The 27,714-nt window shown below is 40.9% G+C and overlaps 1 protein-coding gene across 11 annotated transcripts in view; it reads right to left on the reverse strand.

Moving 5' to 3' along the window:
• ank1a (ankyrin 1, erythrocytic a) overlaps positions 1-27,714 on the reverse strand; it is an 89,641-nt gene that overhangs the window by 37,720 nt on the left and 24,207 nt on the right. For 8 of the 11 annotated variants that reach the window (XM_087849139.1, XM_087849140.1, XM_087849141.1 and 5 more), the window contains exons 2-3: positions 18,413-18,505; positions 589-690 (exon numbers count right to left, since the gene is read on the reverse strand). In XM_087849139.1, coding sequence (XP_087705265.1) covers positions 589-690; positions 18,413-18,505 — 195 coding nt within the window. Of the gene's footprint in view, positions 1-588; positions 691-2,421; positions 2,634-7,468; positions 7,683-18,412; positions 18,506-27,714 lie in introns of those variants that run through there. The other 3 variants (XM_035904986.2, XM_087849142.1, XM_035904990.2) reach the window with 3 other exon arrangements.

The raw sequence follows: 27,714 nt of genomic DNA on the forward strand, positions 1-27,714 counted from the left end.
TGGCACACAAATTTAGTAGTCAGTTTAGAGACTTCATGCACGCTGAACATAACACACATATGCAGTAAACATTGGTAACACAGAGAAAATCTGAGGAGAACATAATTGGGTTTGGGATTTTATTTTAAATGGCACCATGTACTCGTTGTATCTATCCCACTGTAACCTATAGGAGAAACTTAAAAGTACTGCAGGTACTACTCAGTGCAGAGCTACAAAAATACCTCATTTTATTTCATTTTTGGAGACACTGCTACACCATCCATTCACACTTTTTTGTAGTGAGCAGTCCACCAATATCCTAAAAATTTAATTTAATGAGTTAGAAAGCAGATAGTGAGCCAGGAGACTAAAACCCTGGCAGGATTTGACTGTGGGCACATGAAAAGTAATAAATAAAGTTCGGTTTCTACTTTTGCTGTGCACTACAGCACAATATGTTTAAAGACCAGGTTTGCTTATAAGCAAAATTACATAACGTGAATTAAGAGCCAAGAAAACCACGTGCAGTCTGAATAAAACTGACTGGCTGGTAGTTAGATATGCATGCCAGTCTAGATATTTAATCTGGTGAATGAGCTCTCTCACCTGATTGGCTGTATTTATATCAATGCCATTTTTGATGTGTTCCAAGGCCTTGTCCAGGTTGCCAGAACGGGCTGCTCGGAGAAAACTGTTGCCAGCATCTGCCTGCAACAGAAACAGGGAGAGAAGAGGAAAGAGGGGGATAAAGGGGTACAAGAGAAAGTGAGAGACACATAAAAGTAGAGGACAAGAGAGGGAAAATGGAGAGAGAGAGAGACAGTGTTTGGTTATTTTTGGGAAAAATGCGTTTTAAGGACTGAGAGCGATAGCATGATGGCAGTCGTCCATCAGTTTTCCTCTCATTTCACTCCTCCCTTGGGTATTTTGGACAGTGCAGTTTGAAAATCTACATCTTGAATCTACATCTATGGGTGTGTTAGAGGGTTTGTTGGGCATGTAGGCAAATGTATTAGAAAATATTGTCCACAAGTCTTTCTTTCACTCAGGTGATAAGGCAAGTGTGATAACACCAGTAGTCTGTGGTGTATTTGTGATGCCAGCAGATTGTTGGCTCTCTGTTGGGAGTCTGTGTGTGTGTGTGTGTGTGTGTGTGTGTGTGTGTGTGTGTGTGTGTGTGTGTGTGTGTGTGTGTGTGTGTGTGTGTGTGTGTGTGAAAAAGAGACAAAGGTAAAAGGAGAAAGGACAGAGAGAGAAGAAAGAGTGTGTGAGGCTTTGGTGAGTTCTGGCTCACAGGCCGGCACATGGCATGTTCTCTGTTTTTGTCTGTGTTGTTTTTTCTGTGTCTGAGGGCTTCATGCCTCTTCCAGGCAGGAAGGCAGGCAGGGGTGCCGCTGAAACAGGATCACTCATGTGGCACGGGGGGGAAGCAAGGGAGAAGAACAGAAGCAGGAGCATGAGTGACCGAGGGAGAACCACAGGGAGAAAGTCGACTGCAGCAAAGCCCCACACCTTTTTATTTCATTTACATAATCTCCTCTCTTGGCTATCCCTTCCCTACATCCTCTTCCCATCTGAATGGACATCTCAACATGCTGGTCAAGAAGAATAAACAGCCGTTCACTGTATGCATTTGCATAAACACAAATAATAAAGTTATTGACTGTACAAATCCCTCTTTTTCTGTTCCAAAAGAAAAACACCAAATGCTGCTGTGCACTACAAAAGATGGTTTCCTCAGTGCTTTATGCTGTGTTGACTATTGTAGTGACAGGGTTGTTGGTCCTCTTTTGACAGAGAGAGAGCAGGCCGGGGTATAAAAGAGAAAGGATCCACATGCCTGAAGTAGAGGCATAGCAACAAATGACACCACACACCCTCAGCATGACACCAATGGCACAGCGCTGCGCAAAGAGAGAGGTCACTTTAAAACAAAAAAGAAAAAAGAGGAGAAACGACAATGGAAGGGAAACAGAAAACCTTTAAAGGAAAAGCCGCTTCCAGCTGACTGTGGCAGCAAAACAACAGTCCCGAGTATCAGAGATGAAATCTACAAAGTGGCAAAGTTTCCACTTATCAGATGAACCTCGTGCAGCAAGCAGCACCCTGAGCGTGAAGTATTAAACACTGGGCTTCTGAGTACACCCACTCCTGCAGAGCCATTTGCTCTGGAGTTGCAGTACAACTTCTCTGAGTCATATACATGTGTGTTTTAAAAGGGAAAGTGCCAGTTAGATAGTCCCACAATAAAAGAAAACAAATCATGGATGTACCGGAAAGCAAACTGACTTATAAATACATGATATGATATCAAGATCTTACTTCATGGCAGTTATATTTACAGAAAAAATATCAAAATCAAAAAGCAATAAAAATAAACATAATACACTTATAATTAGGAATAAATGATTAGTTATAGGTGACTGTTTTAATACTCACAGATCCTAAGTTAACTTGGTTCACCATCTTCCTGCTGAGTTACTCCAAGACTTTCTCATCCTCTTTCACTTTGAAGAAGATAACAACCCACAAACCCCCTCCCTCTACACAGCTGCGATCAGACTGACCTCCACACACAAACACCTGTCACTGGAGTTCTGATCACCACACTCTAAACACACGTGCATACCTCCCTTTATTCATTTCATTAATGTAATTTAAATAGAGGTTGTACCTTTAATAATTGCCCATATCTCATTTAGTTAAACTTGCGCATGTCTATGCAACAGCTAAATATAAATAACAGACGGCACAAAATTTACATAATGTAACAGAGTGCATGTGAGGTTTCTGTTGCATGCGAGGTTTGCAGACCATGGTGACACACAGAGACACTCTCATCAAAGTAAAAGCAAATACAGCTGATGCAAACACACACCCAACACAATATACATGGTCTCACAGCAAATGGTAACACCATAGTGACCCCTGAGGCCCCTCTACAGTTGTCCAACCCATCTTGGACTCAGACCACTGCCACCCACCCCATTGCTTCTCTTTAAGGTGAGGCTTTCCTAGTCCTGCAGGCTCATATGTGTCTGTATGTTTCTCTAACTATCTCCTTGCGTCAAGAAGTGAGTGTGTGGTGTGCTAAGATAAAGATGCAGGGTAACCGCACCCATCTGCCAAACTCAGAGACAAGCAGGTACAGAGCTCATACACAGAGCAGAGAAAACACATGCAGTCTAAAAGCTGCCGTGTGGTTTTTCTCGTGTTGCACTCTGCTGGATCGTGTTACGAGTTAGATGAATGAATCCCTCCACGATTATTCCCAAAGAGAATGGACGAGCTTACGACTCCTGGGCTGCGCAGAAATGAGCAGACACATTAATCATACTGCTTGAAGCAAACGACGCAGACACTCAGAAGCTCCACGGTTAACATTAGCAGTATCAACGCACGGTGTCATGCAGTGTGCATGCAGCTGTCCTTGGGCTGAGACAGTGCAAGGCTCGTTATAATGAAGCTCAAAATTACCAAGTAAAATTATTCCCCTATCATTACTCATCACAGAAAATCCTCTTCCCTGAGCTCCCCTACTCGCCCCTATCTCGGCTTTTCTTTCCTGTTGCTTTCTTTCCCTCCTCTACCCCCTGCTCCTTACCCGTCTATCCCCCCCACCTTCGCTTGCCTCCTCTGCTGGTTTTGCAGCAGACAGGATGACATCATCCCCTCGCCAGTGGACTGCAGTGTTCAAAGACTCAAAGTGTGCATATGTGCTTATATGCACGTGTCGGATATTAATTTCCTATCCCATCGACTGAGGCCCTAAAACTCACCTGAACATTCACTATTTTCTTTTTGCAGCTATTTCACATTAAAGGGTTTTTATGACCAGTCTGGATGAAGTCAGACTGAATGGGGAAGTAAAAACAATGCAAGGAATGAATGGGAAGTCTGCCTGCTGGAGAGTACCAGATACTTCTAATAGAAATCTAACAGCTTAATTCAGGAAAACAGCCATTCATCTACAATAAATCTGTAAACTATTCAGCGGTTAGCTCTTTGCAGTTTCTGTATTAAGTCAGTTTTTGTTACTAAAAAAGACTGAAGCACACTGAAACCATCCTGTCTTAATCATTCGATTGCTAAATTCATTATATTTTGGTAGAGAAAGTAGAAAACATTGGTACTTGGCATCCTCTTTGTTTGTGACCCCTTAAAGGTTAGTCTGTATCTGCCAAAAACTTTTATTGCACCCTTTTTTTCTTTTTGATGCCTTTAGTGGTGGATCTTATTTATTTTAGGAATCACGGATTCTAGACTGGTTAGCCCGAGTCTGGCCTAGTCTCACACTCAAAAAAGAAAGAACTCAAAATATTTTACGAGTACAATCAACAGACAAATCCTGAATCTCTTCCACGGGATGTCAACAAAATAATCAGACTTATAACCAGTTTCAGAAAATCGCAATATTTCTATCAAAATTAGCACAAAATCTACAAAACAGACACAGTCCCCTTCCTCTCAAACATGCTAACACACGCATACACACACTTACACACAGGTATGCAAACAGCACAGTATGAATCTGCAGACACAGCACCAGGTGCAAATCATAAATATTTTAAGTGCCACCACAGCTATTAGTGCTACCAGCAGAAAGGCTAAAATAAGGTGCCTGCGTATGTTCAGTGTGTCACAAGTACTGCTTTTCTTGCAATAATAATTTCCTGAACTTTAAACAACGTGAACTGTGTAAGCACACCAAACTCTAGATGATGTCTAGTGTTTTTTCCTTCCTAAACTCAGTGTCTGGGCTAACACTGGAATCTGCGAGTTTCTGTATATTTTCGGGGGACACTGAAAAACAGATATGGAAATTCAAAGCAAAATGCTTAAATAGCAATTTCAACAGTATTTTCTGCTGACTTGCATTTGCTCAGAAAATCTTTTTTTTCCCTCTGTCCCTTTTTCTGTGCTCTCCCTCTTTGCCTTTAGATCTCAGGCTGCCTGGAGTGCTTGAGCAGGCAGCAGGTTGTTTCTGTCTGAAGAGATGTAGCAAGTGCAGAGTCTGTCAGATGGAGACCCTCAGGACTGCTGGGTTCTGGACACATTAACAGGAAACGAATGAGAGGGGCACAACTGGGATGAAGCTGTTACATTCCCCAACTCAGCTCTGTCTGTCTGCATGTAAATGTGCCCCCCGTCCAATCATTTGTCTCTCTGCGGATATTCCTTGTATGTGACAAAGCGTATTGTCCCATTTTTACTATTTACTTTCTCACACTCCGAGCCCCCCCTCCCACTCCACAGCCCACTGTTTGTCCCTGCCAAACTCGATGATTGTCTCTTTATATTTGGGCCTGCTGAAGCCTCTGCATTTGTAGATGAGATTGTCATGGTTATTATTGCCATGGTTATTGTGATGTTTTTGACAGAGGACAAAGAGAGTGAAAGCCATAGGATGACAATAGGTTTTGCAACTGATTGCAAACACACACTCTCACGCACACACACACATATATATATATTATATCTATAGCTATATCTATTTTTATTTATTTATTTATTTTTTAAATCTACCACTATAGAACTGCCTTTGTATAAATCTTTGTTGTACACTGAGTATTGCTTCAGTATTGCAGCTTAATCAATAGCTACAGAAACCCAGTAAACCTCATGTTGTAGGTTTTTTGTTTTGTTTTTTTGCTGGGCTTTTACACTTTTTTTTTTTTATTACATTTACATTACAACTCCAATTTTTTTTTTTAACTGGAAACATTGTATTTTTCTTTCTTGACCACATTTATATGATTGTAATAGTAACTATTGCATTTTCCCTGAATTTACCTATAAAATATGCAATAATTTTATATGGACTTCATGTTTTTCTCATAAATTAAACTACTGATGTGCAAAACCACACATTTTTAACATCTTAACCAGCTGCAGCATTAAAATGCTTCCTAGATGTTAAAAGTAGCAGTTAGAGATAGCAAGAAAGGGGTCTTCTTCATAATTCATTTTTAAAAATATAGAGTACTTTTAGCAAGTAAGTAAACATAGCCTTACCCCTAATATTATATTATATTATATTATATTATAGTATATTATATTATATTATATTATAAAGAAAAATAAAGTGACTTTTGGAATATAATCAAACAGTTTTGTAACTAAAACACGTCATCTATGTTTGCTCCCTTATTGGCAAGACTCCACAAATTTTATATTCAGATCAAGGTTTCTTTTCATCATTGATGAAGACTTGGATCTCAGAGAGGATAAAAGCCCAACTTTACTTTATATATTTACCCTTTATTAGTTACTTTTTCTATTTGGCAATTCACTTTGGAAGGTATAATTGTGCAGACACTAATAGTGAAAAAAACCCTCCAGATAGTGGATGGTTCTGAGAAGTTTAAACTTCACTGACTGCATGGTGACTATATCTGTAGTTCATCCTCACGCCAATAAACTACACATAGAAGCTGCATCGTCAAGAGTAAACTCTTACAATCACTTCTTCTTTTACCGCAGATAAACTCCAGGAGACACAAAATAAGCACACAAACTCAAGTAGTAAGGCCTTGTGAGTCTGTGCCCTGTGTTTCCATTACCTGCACTGGGTGAGCACATGAAAGCCACACTTAAAGCTCTCATTAACCGACCCTCTAATCAGTTTTACCGACCTCTGGTTTACTTACCGCAGCTAATCCTGGTACAATCTGAACATCAAACAGACAAATTAAGTCAAAACCAAGATTAAGGTTGGAAACAGAACATGATACACACCCACATGTATACGCACTTACACTAATCTTGGGTGCACATGCATGACAATTCTCAAAGATACTCCCAAGCAACCAAACTCACTCCCACGTCTAAATAGGCTGTTTTTCTAGCACTCAATCACCTCTATAGATGTTTGATTAAAACCGCATGAAGCTGGTGTGTAGTCCATAAAGAACAGATCAGATTCTCAATGAGCAGAATGAATGTTTACTCCTCCAGGACTTGTGTTACTTTTTCTCTTCTTAAAAACAAGGCCCTGTTCAGGACTGAAAAGCAGAGGCAGTGAAAGCAGCGCTGAAGACAACGCTCCCAAACAGTTAATGTGGACAGACAGAGAATAAGAATGGCACTTTGCAAACAGACAGCCAACAGAAAGAGCCGTGTGCTGAATAAAATGAGCTGAAACAAATACCAATACATCAATATTCATGTGTGAGATGAAGGAAATATGAAAGGAAAGGATTTAAAACAGGGAGCAAAGCCAGCGAGAAAAAGGTACTGGACCATCACAGTGTGATGTAGAAAGGTTAAGACAGGGAACGCTGGCAGGTGCATTACAGCTGAGAAAATGCAATGATTTTACAGTAGAGCAAAATGCTATTAAAAAAGACAGCAGAATGAGTATTAGGGAGACATACAGTTGGAGACAAGTCATATGAAGAGACAGGAATAGTTACAGGACAAGAGATACAGTACGAGTGCAGCAAGAAGAAGGTGAGACAGAGAACAGCAGAGTCTGTGTACTCACTCCAAAAGTGACGCTCTTGACTGGCATGCCTGTTGGCCCTCCACTCTCTCTTTCTTACGTTTTCTGTTTCTCTCAAACACACAGCTGTCTTTTCTGTTGCCCCCTGCAAGTGCTGCGGTACAGGGCACGTAGACCCCCATCCAACGTAAACACGAAAACCACTCACACACACACATATACACACGCCCAGACACACACTTGAGTAAGCATGGTGGGTGGAGATATTGGGTAGGGTGGGGGTTGAGGGGATGGGGGGCCCAGGGGTTTATCTCTGGAGGAATGCTGCCTGTATCTAAGGACACACATTTCACACGCAGCCGAAAACAAATGGGCACCCCCACACTCTGCCCGTGGATTTCCTGCCTCCATCCGTGTTCCTTCTCGGCTCCATTTCCACTCATATTTGGAACTATCCATACTTTTCTCATGTTCCCCACCCGTTTCGTGCCCTTTTTCGGTCTTCCATCACACTCTGCTCTGCTGTCCACCTCTTCTGTCCCCTCCACCTTTCACATTTGTTGCACCCCGACACTCTGTGTCACCCCAACTTTATCCCTCCTTTCTCCTGTCCCTGCTTGCCCGCATGTCACGCCCATCGCTGTGTCTCCTGTATGTTTTGTGACAGCCAGACAATCAATTTTTTTCTAAGACCAGGCAGAATACCAGAATAGTGCAGAGTTACTGTGGCGAATGGGTGTGTTTTTTCCAAGTGGGTCCGTTTCAGTCTGCGAGGTGACTTACAGTGACAAAGCGCCCGGTGGGGGGGTTGCTGCCACCGCCCAGTGACAATGGGGCCAGACACATGGGGTGGAGGGGTGGGGGGGAGCACGGAGGGGCCAGGCTCTCAAAAGGCCCTGCCTCTTTTAATAAAGCGTCCGTCATTCCTCGCTTGAAAGGACCTCCTTTTCTCTCCCTCTCCCCTCCTCTCTCCCTCTCCTGGCTAAATGCTGGGAAAAGCACATCGCTGCCAAAACCATGCAGAGAGATAAATGCTAGTAGGAGAGATGAAGGAGGGGGCATGGCAGAAAGGAAGCTATACACTACTCAGTACCACTGGACCGTGACCTGGGCAAAAACATCACGTGGGACATCTGTGCTGTCCACAGAATTGAGTTTGGACAGTGACGAGAGCTCCAGTGAAAAAGAATGTGGAGGCAGTGGACAACGAGTACTAATGCCCATGAAGACATGACAAATTATCCCATGCTTCTCCAAGAAAAGGGACTGCAACTCTAACATCAGCGTACTCTTGCCAAGCCAGCAGAGAGTAACGCAAATTATATGAGGGGAAGAATGATAACCTCTCAGATCCTTGTTGATAAGACTTTTTTCCCCAAAGGTGTGGCAGAATTAAGTGAGTGATGAAACCCACCTGAGTTTTTCTCAGCAGGTGCAGTCAGCTTAAAAGTGTCATTGTTACTCCTACTGTTACAAAGTTTGGTTGGGCATGACACAGTAAGACAATCAAGTAGTCAATAGTTTATGAGGTACTATAGTAGGATTTTTGATTATGGTGCTTTGCAGGCTTTCCTGCAAGACTTTTCTTCCTTTTTAAGTCAATTGTGTGACAGATGTTGTGGGTCAGAACTCTTCACTTGTTCTGATTACTAACCATACAGCTTAAATCTGTAAGAGCACTCTTGCAGGTGGCCTCATAGCGAACTAGTGGCCGACCAACTTTTCTTGTCCCTTCAGCCAGCTGCCCATTTGTCAGGGTTTGATTGGCCAGTCATCATCCATGCGGCAAACATGGCCATCCAATATCGGTGATTTCCAAACAATTTGATCTTTATGTCCTCTACACTGGCATTTTCTAGGACTTCCTTATTTTAGACAAAATTATCCCATTTGATTCGTCACATAGACCTCAACCTTTAAAAGCTAATAACGCATGAAAGATTCAACAAGGATAAATATATGTAAAGCATTGCTGTGCTTTATTTCAAATGCAGATGAGAGTTTTTAAAGCTGTGTTATCGATCATTTAGTCCCCATCTAGGCTGTAACTCTTACACCCTTGCACAAAGATGTATTCTTATTTATTCTCTTAAAGAGGCAGAGATCTAACGGAGAGTGATTTCAGGTCATTATTGAGCTCAGGCCACACTGCTGTTTTGTAACAGGGCTGATTTAAGTTGGAGACAGACATGCCCTCTGCACCCTGTGTCACGCTCCTCTTGTTTGCAGGATAAAGGGTTGCGACTGTCAACGTGTGGTGCTTGTGGTGGTTTATTGCCCGTGCCCTGATGCTTCAGAGAACAGTGATCAGAGAGAAAAAAAACTGTAAAGAAAAAAAGTCACACACTGTAGTCTGTACCTATTCGCACTATTTCACACCACAGACCTAAAGTTAGCATTTTAGGATCAAACATATGAAGTAGCAATAGCAGTAGGAACTATACTGGTGGAAACCGGAGAGGATTCATTTGGAAAAAAAGAAGAAAAAAAAACTTTAAGTAAAAATAACAAAATGCATTTTCTGAAGGCAACATTTTCAAAGCAGAAAACAAGTGCATTATCAGTCATAATGAAAAACTCTATACCATATTCTCTTTGAATTCCAACATAATGCTTTTTCTATGTAAGGTTGCACAGGTTTAGTATGCTGTAATGCCCCTCTAGTGGCAGCACAATGCTCTGCAGCTTTGGCCAGTAGCAGCTTCATATCAGGGATGGGGTGGGTTGGGCTGATACTGCAGCCTTGGCAAAAACCTTACAGTCTCTCTCTCTCACACACACACCCACAAGTACACACACAAAACACACACATTCAGTGGCTTATCCTGTACTTCAGCACCTCCACACATTAAGCTTGCCTGGCTTCTGAACTGAGAAAAGAGCTATTTAATTCAGCATAGGTAGCTCACGCTCATATACATACATAGTCAGGCGTACGGTCACCTGAACAAACGCACATGCACCTCAATGTGACAAAGCCAGACTGACCTGTGGAAGACAAAAAACAGGAAGTTAGAAATACTCGAGGAAGGATAGCAGAAAAGATGAAAGCAATAGAGAAGAATGACAGCCGCAATATGTCAGCACAGGACCGGGCTCCTATTAATCTTCATAAGTGGACAAGTAGAGTCAGGGAAATACAGAGGGAGGATGTGCACGAGGCGAGAGAAAGAGAATCACTGTGGAGAGAATATGTCTTCACAACTCTCCATGTCTCTCTCTCTTCTTTTGTATGTACGCAGTGCCGGAGCTCTTGCTGAGAAAATAAAGCATCTTCACCATCACTCACTACTGGGTTTGAGTCAGCCTCAGACAGAATCCGAGCAGCCAGACCATAATTCAATCAGTCTGATTAACAGACATAGAGGTGCAGTGGCCTGAGTTTTTAGACTCTATTCAGAACTAATGTACTGTCCTGAAACTACAAGATACGAACCCCACCAGGACGATGAGTTCACCTGCCAATGCTGATTTAACTCAATTTAAGTTGGACATAATGCAATAAGACTGTAAGACCCTGAAGAATATAAACTCCATTGTTCCTCTGAGAAACAGAAGCAGAGCAAGAAGTAAACACTACATAACATTTTATTGTTACTTAGCTTCTGTCTTTAATGTCTAATTATTTTAGAGCTTTCTTGATGAAGGTTACAATGTGTCAATTAGAGTTTCATTTTTCTTTTATGTAGGCAAACTAAACTAAAGCCATTTTTAAAATGATAAAAACAATAATAAGAGGGCAATTTCTTGTTATTAATCAGCTAACTCATACAAAGACATAAATACCGTTCAAGTTCAAGTCAGCAGGTTACTTTTCAGAAAATTATCTTTAACAAATGTTGTATATTGTTTATGTGGTAACTGCATAGTTACTACACTGTTGTGACAGCTACCTAGCTAGATTGTTACTGCATTATCTTCTTCTGTTTTCCATTTAATTTCCTGGTATGTCAGATGGTTACATAACAAAAGGACCAAACTCAGCAAAATGAGTTCAGTTAAAGTATGACTGAAAAAAGTAGAGTTACAAAATAATTTATTAATACACTTTAAACAGGATTATATGCAAATGGAGGCACACAGTGACTGCCCGTGTCTTTCTGCACTTTTTTCTTTTTTTGGGGTATGTTTTAAATCGGTCTAGGTCTTGTAGTCATTGTGTCATTAACATTTGTACAGGGACAGTGACATTTCCAAACATTCGTTTTCGGTTTGCCTTGCACCATCAGTCCCATTCCTCACCCCAGAGAGAGGAAGCAGCAAAGAATCCAAAGATGAAAGAGGAGACGGGTGGAAAGAGCAAGAGGTGCGCAACAAAGCGGAAACAAAGGGGTCCGGTGATAAATAAACACGCCTTGGGAGCATCAGTGAGTCTGTGCTGCAGTGGATTTGTGCACAACATCTTCATTTGTTGCACAGTCTTGTTGACAGTATGACAGCATAATCTGCATTGCTTTGCTGAGTCAGACACCCACAACTCTATATGCATAAACTTCCTGTCATTATGTTATTGAAACTAAACTGGTGTAGCGACTGCCAACAGCAGTAAATGACCCATTCATACCCAAATGCACAGGCTGCTCTTCATTAAAAAATGAATACATATTTGATGTGTCTATCACGTCGTTTTCCACTTCAGCATTTAATATCTTGCCTCAGGGGACAGATGTTGCAATTAAGGGAGACGCTCTTATCAATCAGTGCAAGTGGAGTCCAAAGAAGTCTTTTAAAGCTGGAGTCAATCACTCAGCTGCCTCTACTCAACAACTTTAGCGCTGCCTTACATCTACAGATCCAAACACTCACACACTCATAGAAATACCTGCATTAATTAACACCACACACACACACACACACACACACACACACACACACACACACACACACACACACACACACACACACACACACACACACACACTACACACACTTTCACCCACAGCGCATTACATGCAGGTGCATAACACACACCCTTTTCATTCAGCACACACACATACCCCAATCAACCACAACATTAAAACCACCACCTGCCTAATATTGTGTCAGCCCCCATCATACTGCCAAAATGGGTCCACAGGACCTCTGGGGGTGTCTGCTGTGCCAGGCACTGGGATGTTGGCAGCTGATCATTTGGATCCTGTGGGTTATGGGTTGTGGCCTTTTTTGTATTGGTCTTGTTCTGACGTTCCTGGGGATAATTAGTTGGATTAGGATCTTGAAAGCTTAAAGCTAGGTCAATACTTGGGGTTCTCGGTCCTAACTTTAATTCCTGTTCATTTTTAGGCTGCGGCAGAGGTCAGCGTTCTGCTGGGAAATGCTGCTGCCATTGCCATATGGGCTCTGCTTGGTACAAGTGGACAGTTGGTGGCATATATTTAAGTAAGATCTGCATAAAAGCAAAAGGAGAAGCATTTTCCCGAAACTGAAGTATTGATATTCCTTTCTCCTGTCAGTAGCTTTAATGTTGTGGCTGAGGGGTGTACGTAGCTCACAGCAACCTTCCATAATGCAAGCATTCAATTCGGGCAGTGGTATACTCAAACTGAACAATGTCGTGCAACGTATCATCAAACAATGTTTGTAGGGAAGTTTAGATGTTTATATATTTTCTTACAACAGTTGGGGGTGTTGAGAGATGCTGGTAATTAAAGTAGGGTGAGTGCATTTAAACCTGGATGTACAATCAAATGTGGCAGATATGCAACTCTGTCCAAACCATTAGGGGCCCAAGGCAGACACAAATTTCCATCACGCTCCTTTTACTTTTTTCTGAAGAACCAGGTTGAAGTGGCCATAAACATCAGAAATTAGTCAGAAATCAGAAACACAAGCTGATTACAAACCATGTGACAGGTTGTTCATGTCTTGTACTTATAAACAACTTTATTCTGAAACTTAAACCAGATATCTGTAAGCCAAATCACTTTTTTTTGGCTCTTTAATTTGAACTTCTGGTAGAGTTGGCCTAAACTAAAATACAGGAAGAGACTTGCAGATGTTTTACAATAACAGGAACTGATTTAATGACACAATCTACTGTGTTTATTAAGATATTTTTATGGTGATGAATGAATGAAAATAAAATGCTGCATAACAAAATGCACTTAGAGTGTCTGAATTTGTTTGAGCATCTTATTTACTTCCTTGTGATTAAAAGCTGTCGAGGTATAGCTATTGCCTGTTTTACCTGTTTGTAAATTCAAATGAAACCATATGAACATGACTGAATATCACTGGTGTAGAGAGCAGAGAGACTGGATTTCCTCCCCTGGTCTGCGCTGAGCATTAACGGGAAAATGTATATATACATTATATATATATATATATATATATATATATATATATATATATATATATATATATATATATATTTATTTTTCACTTTTTATTTCAGTCTTTCTCTGCTGCAACTATTTTTAGGCAAGTCATCAGGTCTTCATCACTGATAATGCAGACAGCATGGAAGTAAGAATATGGGTACATGTTGAGGACGGGAAGCTGTGCCCACCATTACACCTCCTGTGTATAAAAGCATAAAGTATCTAACAAACTGATTGCAGAGGGCTTTCAGCGGGCATTTTCTTTTTGGAGTATACTTCCACCTTTAACCATGCACTCTGCGCATTCATCTTAAACACATGCACATGCACGCATGCATGCACATTAATTGTTGCTCACATTCTCTCTCTCTCACTGTCTTTTTGTCAGGTATGGATACATATAAATAGTGATGATGATATCTAAGATGCCTTTGGGTTTAAATGGACACAATTAAAAACAAATAGTGCAGTTGGAAAGTCCAACCAATGTAAAAAAAAAAAAAAAAAGTATTAAAAATAAGTAGTGGGTAAAGGTATTTGAGTTATGGAAGTCATCATTTGAAGGCAAATAACCCCATAAACAGAGGAGTGTAATATTGTGGGGTTAAGCTAAAAAAAAAAAAGTTTTAAAAAACATGTGAGCAGAAAGAGACATCTGGTCCTGGCTTCATTAAATCTTTAAAAGTTCAGCCTTAAGGTTATCCTGTCAGAAATGTATATTTACGCTTACGTAGAATGGTATACAACATTTTGATTTATAAAAGAGTGGATGAGGGACATACATATTCAGTAGTTATCTAGCTTAGTATGGCTCCACTGAAAGTATTCTTTACAGGCCAGATTGTTCCCGTGAGGGATCTCACTATAGCAAAAAGCCAGAAATGATCAGTTCCTAATGGGTCAGCAAGACGAGGAGAGTCCTGCTCTCCTGTCTCCTCTTTAACGTTGGGCTGAGGCCAACTGAGACATTACACGACTTCTGCAGTCTGGCACAATAGCAGTAAACCTTTAATCTGAATTCTGTGAAGCTGGTATCAGTAACCCTGGGACAAAAACCAGAGTTACAATATTTGAATGCGCCATGGCCTTTCACATGTAAATTACACTCTGCCCCCCTAGCCGAAACAAATTACAGCCAACTGCTGGTGGCTGGATATGAATGGGCTTCCTAATGTAGTCTACATCTACAGTGGGCCAGGGAGCAGCTGGAAAAAAGAAACTGAGACGGAGGAGAATTTATGTGACAGAGCAGGGTGTGATAGTTTGCTTTATTTCATATTAAATCTACAATGCAGCCGTACTGTGACGAATGGGGCTTGGCTCTCTGAGCATCTGTCTCCAAGGACTCACTGAGGGGTAATTAGAGCTGTGGGATGATAAGGGATATTCTCCAGCCCAGCCCGGCCCAGCCCTAGTTACTATCAATGGTGGCACAAGGGTTGGGGCTTTACACAGACCTTTGACATCTCACAAATCTGTGTACAGGAGGGGGCAGGGTATGGTGGAGCACTGGATGAAGGGCTGGATTTTTTGTAAATTACATCAGCTCAGGGTAAGAGTCATGGTTTGTGGGACCTGTCTGAGTTTTATATCACCAAGCTGCCGACTGGCCAATCTGCATGATGCTGCTTAATGCTTTTGGACTTATTTGGGGTGACAGCTATGAACAAAACTAGCTGGAGTGAGTTTGCAACAATATACAATGTAGGTTCATTCATTTTTGTAGCTTTGGTTCTACTGATTAAACATGTGCTAAAACTAGGTCTGACCAGGTCATAAAACAAAGTCACTATGATTTTAATATATGACACACGTCCAGTTCACTGCTAATTGTGAAGTATTTGCATAAAAGAAGTAGTTATTCTGGTTCACCCAGAATGTAAAAAGTCTTTACATTTGATTGGCTGGTTGTTCAGTTGCAAGAATTATTTGTACACACCAGCAAAGCTTTACAAAAACAAAATTGGGGGGAAAAAAGAAGCTGCTTGTAGCCAAACTGTGAGAAAGACTTTATGTCATGTTTAGCACTAAACAAGTTAACCTATTGTAGCTGTGAGTCTTGCTTTTGTAGCTCAAAAGTGAATTCTGATTTCTCTTCTTTGCATTTATGTTTAAGACAGTTCTTCAAATGTCCTCCAAACGTGACTCAGACCAATGTTATAAGGCCCAACATAACAGCAGAAATGTGTTTACAGTTTGGCCTTTTTTTCCAGGCTTAAAATTTGTTCTTAAAGTGTACAATAATAGATGAGTGGCTGTTCTGACAAACACGCAGATGCTAGCAAAGATGACTGAAGCTGTGAGGCTTCTGATAGGCTTCTTCACTAACTAACTATGGAATCACTGAACTGGACCTTTTCAAGGTTTTGGTGTCCTTTTGATGCAATGACCTGGCCAGATTTATTGCTTGCTATATCTTTAATTGCACATGAGTGCTCCACTTTTGGCTAGTGAAATTTTATTATTATATTTGGATGTTTATTTGTATATATTTTTGTCTGTGTGATGATCATCACATGCAGTTACAAGATCTATATGGATGCAAATCGCTAATAAAGCTTTATGTGTTAGCTTGCCAGAATTCCTGACTCCTAAAAATCAACATGGTAGTGGCCTAGATGGAAAAATGAGTTTTTTCTATTGGACTTTTATGTATATTGTCTATGATTAAAACAAACTAGTTGTTTAGAACCCAAATAATCAAAATCCTCACATTTGTTGCTTTGTTAGATTTTGTCAGTTTTATTACATTTTCAGATCTACAGTGTTAGAGACTGATAAGTGGGAAGCAGACATGTTTTTGCAGGAGTTTGGTTTATGCCACTACTGCTTTCCTCTGCTGCAATAGCTAAGGGCACATGAGAAGACTTTTACTCAGGTAACAGGTGCTTAAATGTTCATGCTTACAGCCAGCAATCACAGTAACCCTTCCCAAAAAGACTTTTTGTACAACCCACTTGATGATTATTATGTTTACGTAAGCCATCAGGGTTTTTCCAAAGTGGTAATATTTATAACCAGATAAACGCAACACTGGCTCTATATGGACAATGACTACAAACCTAACAATATATTTCTAGCTGTGACAGAGAGAAATAAATAAATAAAATATCAGCTTTCACACATTCAAACAAAAGATAAAAGAACATTCAAAACAATAAAGGAAAAATACAACTGGCCAGTGCACACGCATTCAAGAGCATAACCAAGGGAAGGACTCCATATTGTTGTATGCTGGGCTGCTTTTCATGATGGTGTGTTTTCTTGACGGTGTTCAATGTGCTCAGCTCACCTTGTTTTGTTTTTTTTAATATATTTGTTCTTAAGTCGCTGCACTTCCAAATGGTTTACGTACTTAACTGTGTAAGATGAGAAAAGTTTAACTGGGTTTCTGTGAAGGGTAACCCAATAGTGCTCCAAAGTGTTTGGGAGCAATATGGAGGTAAGGAGAATAGCTTTAGGAATTTCACACGGGTGCAAGGGGGAGCTAGGATCTGAGGGGAAATCATCAGGGGCAAGAGTCGTCTGGAGCAAGTTTCCCAGCAGCCTTATTGCACTTAGATGATCTTTCGTCCAACAAGTGACAACGGATTCAAGATCATCTACTAGATGTGGTGCAATAACACCTTGGGCAAACCTATCCCAGACTGTTTAAACAGATAAAAACAGACAAAACACAGGAACAGCACATGACAAACATAGTGACACATAAAATACGCACAGACACAATACACAACACTGACACATCAAAGGCACGGGCAAAGGCAGGCAACCAGGCAAGACCACAACACTGACAGCACTTAACAGGAACATCACAGGACAGACATTCAGACTTTCTTCTAATACACAGATTGAAGCCATGCAAGGACGGAAAAGCATGCACACAAACTCACAGAACAAAGAGATCAACTCCTGACCAAAGCACATCCCCGCACTCTCGCTCTCACACACACCCACACGAACTTTAAACTAACCCTAAACACGAACACAGAATGACACAAGCATATTTTAGAAATCAGAAGAACCCACAGGAAAAATACTTGGACTGTTGTCTGTTATCTCTACTGTGAACTGTTGTGCAAAGTACTTTTTTTTCATAGCAGGAAGCGCATACCTATTTGTAACTCATATGAAGCATTTGAAAAGTACATCAAAGCTATATTTTCCCCGTGGACTCTTGTCTTGTAATATGCTGCTTGAGAACATTAATTTCAGAGAAATCACAGAGACGATATCCAGATTAATATCCACACAAATACACACTAAGGTTATATATATATTACGTTTAACTGAAAAGAAGGAACGCAAAAACAATAACAAACCAAATCAAATAAATTAGGAACAGCACGTTAGTACGATACGTCAAGCAAAGACAGGAACAAAGAAAAAGCTCCAGCCTGATCCCACGACACCTGACTGAGTCAGCTCACATCACAACGGCAACACTAGAAAGTCAAAGGAATCAGAACTACGGTACCATAAAGCAACACATCACAAAAAGAAACAAGAGAGATAAAGATAAAAAACAACAACAACAGCAGAGCAACAACAGTGACACAAACTTTAAGTGACAGATACAACATTTGTCATAAATACATAATATATATAAATACATATAGATATAAAGAAAGAGGAAAAGCCAGATATACGTGTTGCAGATATTTACTTCATCATCATAGTGCCATACTCCTTGGCCATCCGGCATCTCAGAGCTCACACTACTGTCCTGATCGATTAGCCAGCGATGCACGGCGTGGGCCTAAAAGGACATACGACATAAAGACAGAGCCCGGTTAATCGCAGCAGTGAGAAGCAGAGATGGAGAGACAGAAAGGAAGAGGGAGGGCAGAGGAGGAGAAGCAGCACGGACAGAAAACAATGACAAGGAAATGATCAAAGGATTCAGGAGGAGGAACAGGTGAACATCAAATTGAGACACGGAGAGAAAACTAGGTGGAGCGAGAGGAGGACGAGGAAACCAACCCCACCCTGCCCCAACCTATCCCATCCCACCTTGCTTGTCAAACCCCACCCCAACCCCAGGAAAGAACTCCCCTGTGGGAAACAGGCCAGGTTACAATGAGTGGTATGAGCGAGATGTAGCACGACACGAGGTGGGAAGTAGGCAACACCGCTATGATGGCGATGGAGGTGGGTCTGGTGTTGGTGGTTTTTGGCTCACAGATGGATCGAGTGCGTCACTGTGGGAAAGCTGCAACTTACACACCGGAGTGAGTCAGGATTCCTTCATATCACACTTGTGCGAGTGGCACCGGGACAAAACTGCAATGTACTTACCCTGAATGTTCATATAGAAATGCGTAACCACACAGAGTATGTGTCGTACAACACAACACCACAGGAAAAGACACCGAGCAATCTTAAGCACAGAAAGAAAAATAACATAAAGACACCAATGACAGTGTGAGTGCCTCCGCATTAACACAGATACATCAGTAAATCCACAAAGGTGTGAAACAGCAAGAGTGGCTCAGCCAAAAGTAATTTAGGAAAACAGCCAACAAAACTGCATGAACTCTTGACCAGATAACCAGATGACATTTGTTTTGTTTTTTCCAGGACAACTGTCTGCTCCTCTCAGAGAATCAAACTACAATAAAAGAGACAGTGTCCCAAACTTCTCCAGACAGACAGACAGCGAGACGTCTGCTCAGACTCCTTCAGCTAACATTTAAATCAAGCACATACTGCAGCCGGTCTAGTCCCGGTCACCCTGAAACACACATACAGGATCTCATACGCATGCACCAAACCCCATCTGTTACCCTCGACTGTTGTCGTGTCAGCACCAAAAACAACCGAACACAGCTCCTTTTGCGAGGCTTGCTGCCCCGTGTGGCAGAAATACTTGTCAAAATATGCAATGGGGTGAAATCGCAGAATGCAGGGATTAATTACCCTGTCATAGCTGCTACTGCACATTTACTATTTACTTTACGCAAGCAACTTTACAGTTTTTAAGATGCAGTGATGCAGGTTGTCATACCAATGGGCATTTAGCACATAAACTGTCGGCTGTCGGCATAAACGGCCTTTAATACTGAACGCAGAGAGGGAGAGTGAGGGTGTTACATAACCGCATACGAGGGTACACACATCACAAAACACACTCCCGAGCGGCTGTCTTGTTTAAGCCTTCAACAAACCCATTTGACTTCCAAGAGATCTGTAGCCTAACCACGTAGACTGGCTCCTGCAAATCTCGCCCCAGTGCAAACTTGACTTTAAATACAACATCAAAACACAGTCCAAATGTATTTTATACTGTAACTTGGTGTTAACCATGATTATAATTTAAACCCATATTCTAGCATGCGAAAAATCCCTTTAAAGGATAAAACCTGTTTATGTTTTTCCTCATGCGTCATATTTATTAGGAATATTTGACACGAGAAGCAAACAGACACAGAGGGGTCAGGACCTTCTCCATCAGGTTTTGTGACTGCAATGACAGATACTGCTAAACACATAGCAGGGAAGAGGAGGGCACCACACAGGAATAGACAGAGTCAGCTCAAGGGTATAGTGAATCAAACGGTGACAGCAAAGGCCAAAGCCTCTGTTAGGACACCTGAAAATAGACAAAAACTAGCAGAAAAAGGCAGCCAGAAGGCACTGTAATTTTCGCTTTGCAGGAGCCAGCTATAAAATATAACTGCCGGGGCTTGGTCTCAGGCCGTACATGGGAAAGCAGGTGTGGAGGAGATTGCTTGCATATGTGTTAATGTCTGTGTGTGTGTGTACATGTGTGGATTTGATGCACAGGGGCGTCAAGAGTTTGTGGTGAGTTACTGAGCGTGTCAGCTTAGAAGAATAATTGGATTAAGTAGCAGACGGCTAGTGATGACAGCGAGACGGGAGTTGAAGGAGTTGAGGGGGAAGAAGAGGAGGAGTAGGGTAGACAGACTGAGGCAGAGGGGGGGAGAGAGGTACTGATAAGTAAGTATAACAGCCCACTTGCTGTGGAGCCTCTGGGAGCCACGGGACAGTGAACAGACACGCAGAGGGAGCTTAAACCGTTACGCTGAAGATTAGAGCAATAAAGGAACAACACTCATAGTCTCTGAACAACTAACTAGCAGCCTCTCGGGATTTAGCATGCTTTACATCAAACTCCAAGACCAGAAGAAGACAACCGATTTGAGTCATGAAAGAGAAAGTAGATATTTATTTGATCTGATCAAATAAATATCTGATCATACAATTTATGACCACAGCCAAAGGAAAAGGACTGTGAGTCCAAGAAAGCGTTGTATTAAAGAGGAGATAAGTATGGAAACCGTGAATCTACTTGTTAAATCCACAGACACTGCAAACATAATTCAAAATTCCCTGTATGATTGTTTTGTTTGTTACCAATAGTGATTTGTAACTGTAGGTTACTGAGGAACAACGTCTTACAGTCAGATGACAAAATGACACCATTAATTGAACAAGACAAAGATATAGACTACATCTGCTAAACGATGGCTAGTCAGCTGTTCATGGGCTTACATGATACAGATGATTACAATCAATCACAGATTGGTCCACTGCACTTCCAGTTACTTTCCCACATAGGCTCTTACAGAGTCACCATCTCGTAAACTGGAAGAGGTTTTAAATATACAACAATTCATAAAAAATTCCAACTGTTTATGCAGTCGGATGACTGCTTAAGTGAACTGCACTGTCACTGTTTTTTGCTTCACCAACCAGTTAAGGCATCAGTCATGCAAGCCTACTGGTGACCGATCAGAGACACCCTGGTAACCACCGGTTGCTAGGGAAAAGTTAATATCCGCTGACCAGTTGTTAGGTGAAACCAGTGGAAAAGTGGTATGTGGCGCTGCACCTAAAACCTCCTTGTGACTGCTTTGGCTGTTTGCTTTCATTGGCTGTAGTTTCTATGAAAGACGCCAACTTGTCTGCAAACATTTGCATACCGCTTGCTAACTGGTGGTGAAAACTGTGAAGAGCACAGCACAGATTGGAAACTGAGACAGCTTACCTTCGCAGTAAAAGCTGTGTGTTCTGAAACATTTTAAGAACAACTATCACTCTGAAGTAAACGTTCTCCATCTCAGGTTTTCCCAAGCGACAGGAGGTTATCAGGAGTCTGGTGTCTATGACTTGTGTGACAAAGACCTAAGTTACAGTTCATGTCCTTCCCTCTATGGTGCTGAGTAACATCTAGAAAAGAGTTAGTATGATTATGATGACGTGACTGATGAAGTTGAGATTTAAACCTTTGAATCAAATGAAATCACTTATATTTTCTCACAATTTGCAGATAAATTCTTGAGTTTAGCCCAAAAACCTGCATTGTGAAGTCACAGTGATAATAAAGCATGAATTCTTCTTGTACTTTTTAGTACAAGATGATACAAAAACGTGCTGTTTATTGCCCATGTTCAATTTTTTTTCACTCACATCTTGGTAACTGTGACTTCACAATGAGTCTTAATGATGAAAGTCTCAAAATAAAGAAAACTGAAGAAACATTTAACTCAAAGTTCAAAGATGAACTTTTCTTTAACTTCATGGTCTCAATGGCTTGTGTACTAAAGCTTGGAAACAAAAACAGAAGCAAATTAATCATTATACTCGTAAAGAAAAAAAACAGGTTGCTTGTACTATAACGGCATTTTCTCAGATTCCCCGATTTAAAAAAATAATGAAATCAAAATCAAGTCAAGGTCAAACATAAGCAGCCAGTCTCATTATTAGCATATTTGAAATGCTATATAACTGACTGAGCTTGTGTTCACTCAGCAGAGAAGTGGTGTTCATAAAGCTTTGCTCCATTTTAATAAGCATGCTACACATAAAGAGCTGCTCTCTGGTGCTCAGTGAATCTGCACAGCTTCAGTATCTCTTTGTGAAAATAGTCCATATGAGAAAATTACCAACTCATTAGGAAGCAAGTACCTTTCTCAAAACAGCTACTCATTGTTCCCGTTTGTTTTGGTCCTGAAGTGGAGCGGCTTCTCTCTTGATCGTCCACCTTCCTGCCCATTATGCTCGAGTACAGAATAAATGTCAAGTAATCAAGCTCTTAATGTCACGGGTCAAAGTAGGCCAAGAGTTCCTTGTGAAAGGCTGACACAGTATCTAAACTAAATGGATCTCTACTAAATAATTCAAACTCTGAGACAAAAACAATCAAGCAAAGTTATAACAAGAGCACATTTTCTTTGAGGTGGCGGATGGCAGAGCGCTTCTAGGAATCCCGTAAGACACCTGATTTATCTGGTCTCCAATTCTAGTTTCAACACGATCTAAACGACCACAGCAGGAAAGCATAGGGGACATGAGATGTGATAAACAACACAGGTAATTAAAGAGGAGAAATTGGTGTGTGGAGCTCAACGGAGAGTAGAGAAGTGGGAACAAACAAACAGGAAACCTCAGGAAAGTGCACTGAAAAGGTTAAGCAGTTTTAGAATCACTTTCTTTCTGCAGCTATTTCCAGTGAGGCTGGCTGATAAAATACAACATTTTTGCATACAGTGGCCACATGAATCAATGCAAATATGCTCCTTTAAAATCAACCAGCCATATCACCAATTTGTCTGTGTTCCTATTAAAGAGGGAAAGGCATGCTTAACAATGTCATAAAATGATCCAATTATTATTTTACTTATGGTCTCAGAGCTCACACTCGCAAATCCCTTGTTATCTAGAACCAGCTGCTGTTGAATATTCCCAGATCCAGGTTCAAGAGCAGAGGCGATAGAGCCTTTTCTCCTAGGAACAATCTTTTCACATAAGAGCTGCCCAGTTTCTCAATCATTTATTAAACACTGTTAAAAACCTACTTTTTCTGGTCTTTTTTTTTTTTTTTTTTACTTTTTTTTTCATATATAATTTATTTCATGTATAATTATTGTTGTTAGTGGCTGTAATACATATAGTATATTTTGTATAGCGTGGACACCAGTTTGGTCACCTGAAGCTGTTTAAAATGTGCTATACAAATAAACTTTAACATGACTACATATATATGTTGCGTTGTCCTTACAAAACAACTTAATCCTCAAGTGATGCAATGCTGTCATTACGGATTTTTTTTGCTGCTCTATAAAAAAAAAGGACAATCTTATGATCCCCTCCAAACAAATAAATAAAACATTGCTGCTTGAAAGAGCCGGGCAAGAGGTTTTACATGGTAGCAAGCATAAATGAGTGCAGATATAGAAGAGGAGTCTTCCAGAGTAAGAGAGTAAAAAGTCCATCGAGAGAGAGCGAGAGAGGAGGAACAGGAGAGTGCTGCAGATCTCAGCCTGATTAATAATGCATCGCAGGGAACTGCCAGCTCTGTGCCCAGCAGCAACTAGCCTGAGCTCCATCAGCAGAAGTGAGGCACTTTCTGGAGGGACACAGGTGGAACTGCCAGGTGGGATGAAAGGAAAGGTTGGTGCAGTCCCCTCCACCTCTCACCTCTATCCTCACTTTCTATCTAGCGCTCCATCTGGGTTCATATTCTGTCTGTGTTTGGTGCGCACTTGTGTGTGAGCATGATCAAAGTCACTCTCTAAATCCTTTAGCCCCCATTTCAACTTTTAACTCACACATTCAGATTTCACAAAGATGAAGGGGACCACAATATTAAGAAGTGGCGATGCCTAAAAACAATCCAAGCCAATACAATATAACCTATCACCTTCAGCTATTTCTTAAGCTGTTTGTAATATTTGTTTTCCACAGCTAATGTGGAAAGGGCCACAACGCAAAGGTGACTTAACACCTGACACACTGCTACAACGAGCAGGGTCCTTTATAGCGCTTTCCTTTGATCTGGATGTTTTTGCATTTCTGATGTAGATATTTCTGATGTAGATGCACAGGCGCTAAACAGTTCTAATATTCCACTTCCACTACCTGCTCCAATCAAACAGCAAACAGATGAACCAAGTGGCTAATTGGTGAAATTAAACAAGAATGAAGCAGTTACAAAAAGAGCAAATAATGGAGAGTAAGACTGACACAAACACGGCGCAGGAATCAGTAATGCTGTTGGATTTTTTAAAAAGCAGAGGTTTATGATTATGACTGATTATCGACCTCATAAGGTGAAAATATATCAGTGTTGTGTGCAACCCAAGTGTTAAAAAAAGGCTTTGTTGCATGTTTAAGCAAAGGTCCCCAGCTACCCATGTGCTGTAGCTGTGTTTTCCTGGTTTGACCTAGCCTTCACTGTCACATTTAATTGCACTGGATTGCATTACACACTAAGAAGGTCTCCCTTTCTGTCCACACCTTCTCAATTCCTCCTCTCCTCCCGTCTGCTTCTGTCCCTATGGAGGTCAGAGGTCATCAAAGCAAAAAGATTACAAAAGATTAAGAAAGAAAGATCACAGCACACAGACTCCAGACTGCTTTGATGTCCTCTGCAGAAGAAACAAAGTGCACCATCTTCTGATCTTCTGTTTTATTTCCTAATTTTCTTTCTTCTCTGGGGATTGTTGAGGCGGTTAGTAGAAGCTTCTGTTGTAACAAGAAACAACCTTTTGAGCACGGGTACGTGTGACAGCACCATTTCTAATGTAAATAATTATAATGGTGCAGCAGTGGTAATGAATACTGTAATATTTTATGTTTTGTATGCACATTTGTAATGTTCTGTTAAAGTAAGAAGGTATAAAAACAAAGAAGACACAAAATTGAATAATGGGAGGGTAAGGGAAGCTATTTTAAATGAGATTATGGGTTTTATCAATGACATGACATACCCCTCCCCTTCTATTTTTTCCTCTTCTCACTGAAAGCCGTTGCTCCTCCATCACATATTCTTTATGTCCAACATTTCATTAACATAATAGAAAACATGCATGGAAAAAAAAGATAAATTCAAAGAGACAGCGCAGCCAAAATCCTGGATTTGAGGGGCTTATTTTCATCTTTCTTTCTTGTCTTCTATTCTTTTATGTTGCTCTTTTCTTTTCGCTCACAGAAATGGAAAGAGACATGCCTTTTCTTCCAGCCTGTGCCTCATTATGATGCTTTTCAGGTCTGCTCTTTTGTATGGGGCCAGCCCAGAGCCATGCACATGCATAGCGGAGCAGCCGGTGGATTACCCAGGCTCACGTCAACACTTCAACACAACCACCTACCACTCCAGCAAACGCCGCTGCCAAGTGTACCATGAATGTTATATGCTTTAATAAGTGTAGCCAAAAAGCGATGCCAAGACTAAACCAACAGGAGCTGCAGCTGTACCACAGACATCAGCATGGACAATAGATCTAGGTCTTTAAACCAGGGCACAGCCGTCACAATGCCGGACAGAATGCATTACAGTTCAGCGATGGTCTAGTCACACGGAGCATCTAACAGTCTCTAACTGAATGCCAATAAGATTGGATTTTGTTACTGAAAAGCCTGAGGTCATTGTCTGCTTTGAAGCTTTCAGCTTATAATCAAACATCATTCATCAAACGTGGTCAAATGATACATTTTAATAGAAAAGTCTGGAGGCAACGCAAAGCAAAAGAAATGATAGACGATAAAAAAGAAATATGATAAATACAGGTGGTCGGTGTAAAGTTAAAAATTGCTGTAAAAAGAAAAAAGAAAAAGACAAAAAAAAAATTCCTGCTACGTTTTCCAGCACTGAGACGCATAACTCTGGATTTATCTGTGTCAGCAATTTTTCACGTGGTTACAAGAGCAGCTACTCACATTATGAGGTGCTTTCAGGCAAAGATATCCCCGCATAAAGCTGTATATCCCTGTGCAAAGGAGAAGCTGTAAAACCAGTGGCATGCTAACAAAGAGAAAATATTACCAACTAGCTGGTGAATGCAGAGATTCATTTAGCGGCAAAAGAGCTCTATAATATGCTTGAAGCAAAACAGAGGGAAAACTAACTTAATGAAAGTTTAATATGCAAAAATGACACATTTTGCTCTCACACGCTGGTACAGGAAGAAATACTAGGCTGCATTTTCTAAGAGTATATGTGCATGTTCTTATTCATGTGTGCATATATTTTACGTGTGTACACCTGTGCTCAGCAGTTACCCAAACAGAGCAGGAGGATTTGGCGCTCATTTGTCACACCTGCACTATCACCTTGTCTCTCTGTCCTCCTGGGACAGAGAGACGGATGCTCTCTCTATCGCTGCTACATGTAACGCTTGTTAAACCCCTTAGCTGTAGCAAGTCGCCCTTTCTTCATCTCACGACTGTATTTTTTTTGTTTCAGCACGCACGCATAGACTACACAGATGTGTTTCAAACATTCAGACTCATCATTATTAAAGAGAACTGCACCTGTTTTGCTCTGCACATCTAAGCCTGACTCCAGGAAATCATCACTTGAGGTAAATGATCAGATATCACACATCTCCCTCAGGAGCCACAAAGGTTTCATGCAGAGATGCTGTAGCTCTGTCTTTTACCAAACACAACTTAAATGTGCCTAAAGTAAATCCTGGCATCTGGAATTTTCAACACTCCTGAGACTGTTCATATAATACGAGTGCAGGCAAAAAGCTGACATAGATGGCCGCTGCAGTGCTCTTAAGATGAAACATTATTGTGAGCATCCTTGATTAGATTCACACTGGGGAAATTGAATCTGAAGGGTAATATTCTCAGGAGGGAAAAGGGACAAAAACTGCAGCCAGTGAGCTATGAGGGTGAGAAACAAAGCATTAAGTCTGTCAAACCCCACGGAAAAACTGATTTGTCTTCCAAACTTTCAAAGAAAGAAAAGCCTACAAACCGAGCTCTCACATCAGAAACTGTGACAGGGAAAGAAAATTACATTCAGAAAGCTTTAATGTGACACCTACAAGTTTGATGGAAAGCTTTCGCCATTTGCATTGTTGTGTTTGTCTGTATGGTTCATTCATAAGATAAAAAAATATAGCAGTGAATTATCACAAATACTCTTCCTTTATCATCAACTGTGTACTTTTACTCACTGATTGGATTCCCACAAAGCTGGTAACTAGCTTT

Source organism: Neolamprologus brichardi, chromosome 12 (assembly GCF_056152115.1).
Source record: "Neolamprologus brichardi isolate AB-2024 chromosome 12, ASM5615211v1, whole genome shotgun sequence".
Lineage (NCBI taxonomy): Eukaryota > Metazoa > Chordata > Actinopteri > Cichliformes > Cichlidae > Neolamprologus > Neolamprologus brichardi.